This window comes from Perkinsus marinus (assembly GCF_000006405.1).
Source record: "Perkinsus marinus ATCC 50983 genomic scaffold scf_1104296931334, whole genome shotgun sequence".
NCBI classification, from domain to species: domain Eukaryota; phylum Perkinsozoa; order Perkinsida; family Perkinsidae; genus Perkinsus; species Perkinsus marinus.
In genome coordinates, this window is record NW_003215791.1 from 1 (window position 1) to 858 (window position 858).

An 858-nucleotide genomic window follows, 5' to 3' on the forward strand; every position below is an offset into this window, starting at 1 on the left:
GTTAGTGGACGGGTGGTTATAGCTTGTTCACATTGGTTCGCAGAGACCGATGCTCTGATGCCGATTGGACATTAGGTACCGCTTAGTGGCTTCTCCATCAGATTACTCCTCAGCTCTCGAAGATTTTGATTCCTCTATGCGCACATCTTTCGCGCTATCTGTCGCTTCTCTATGTGGTGCCACGGTTGCCCAGAACAACACCATTCTGAGCATTAAGTCTGGTATCAGCGATGTTGACATCCGCCGATTGCCTCAAATGCTGAGGAGTGCTGGTGAAACTCCTGACCAGAAGATCGTCTCTTTCCTGAATACCGCTGAGGTCACCACGCTTGTGTATGTCCATACGCAACTGGTCCGAACATCAGCTTCCAGCATCGACAGCGATACTCTTTGCAGTTTCGTTACTGAGGCGAGCCGCAAGCTATCATTACAGTCTCGATGTGCCGCCGATGCTCTTGGCGAAGCCTTCGAAGAATCCGGTGATGATTTGCACTTGAACGATCCCGATGCCGTCTACCAAAAGCATTTGGAATGGATGAAGATGGACCAAGTGTGGCAGCTTGCTCTCCCTCATGTTACTCGGAAAATCAAGGTGGCCGTTATAGATTCCGGTATAGACTGGACTGATCCTGATCTGGCTCCTTTGAAGGGGACGGTGACGAAGAAAAGCGGTGGCTATAATGAAGGAGGGTGGAACTTCAAGACCAATTCGTCGACTCTGACATTCAAGAACACCCACGGTACCAGCGTCAGCAAGCTTCTTGCCGCCAAGAGTAACAACTCGATTGGAGTTGCTGGAATTGCTCCCAATGTCACTTTAGTGCCACTACAGATTTTCGCAGAGGACTCCCGTGCGAG

At 50.2% G+C, this 858-nt stretch overlaps 1 protein-coding gene across 1 annotated transcript; it reads left to right on the forward strand.

The window, feature by feature from the left end:
• Positions 1-136: 136 nt before the first annotated feature.
• Pmar_PMAR015362 (subtilisin, putative) lies at positions 137-851 on the forward strand (the record flags this gene model as incomplete). The annotated part of the gene is made up of 1 exon (XM_002786652.1): positions 137-851. A coding segment is annotated over one exon (715 nt), but the record flags the coding sequence as incomplete, so codon positions are not given.
• Between the last annotated feature and the right edge of the window lie 7 nt (positions 852-858).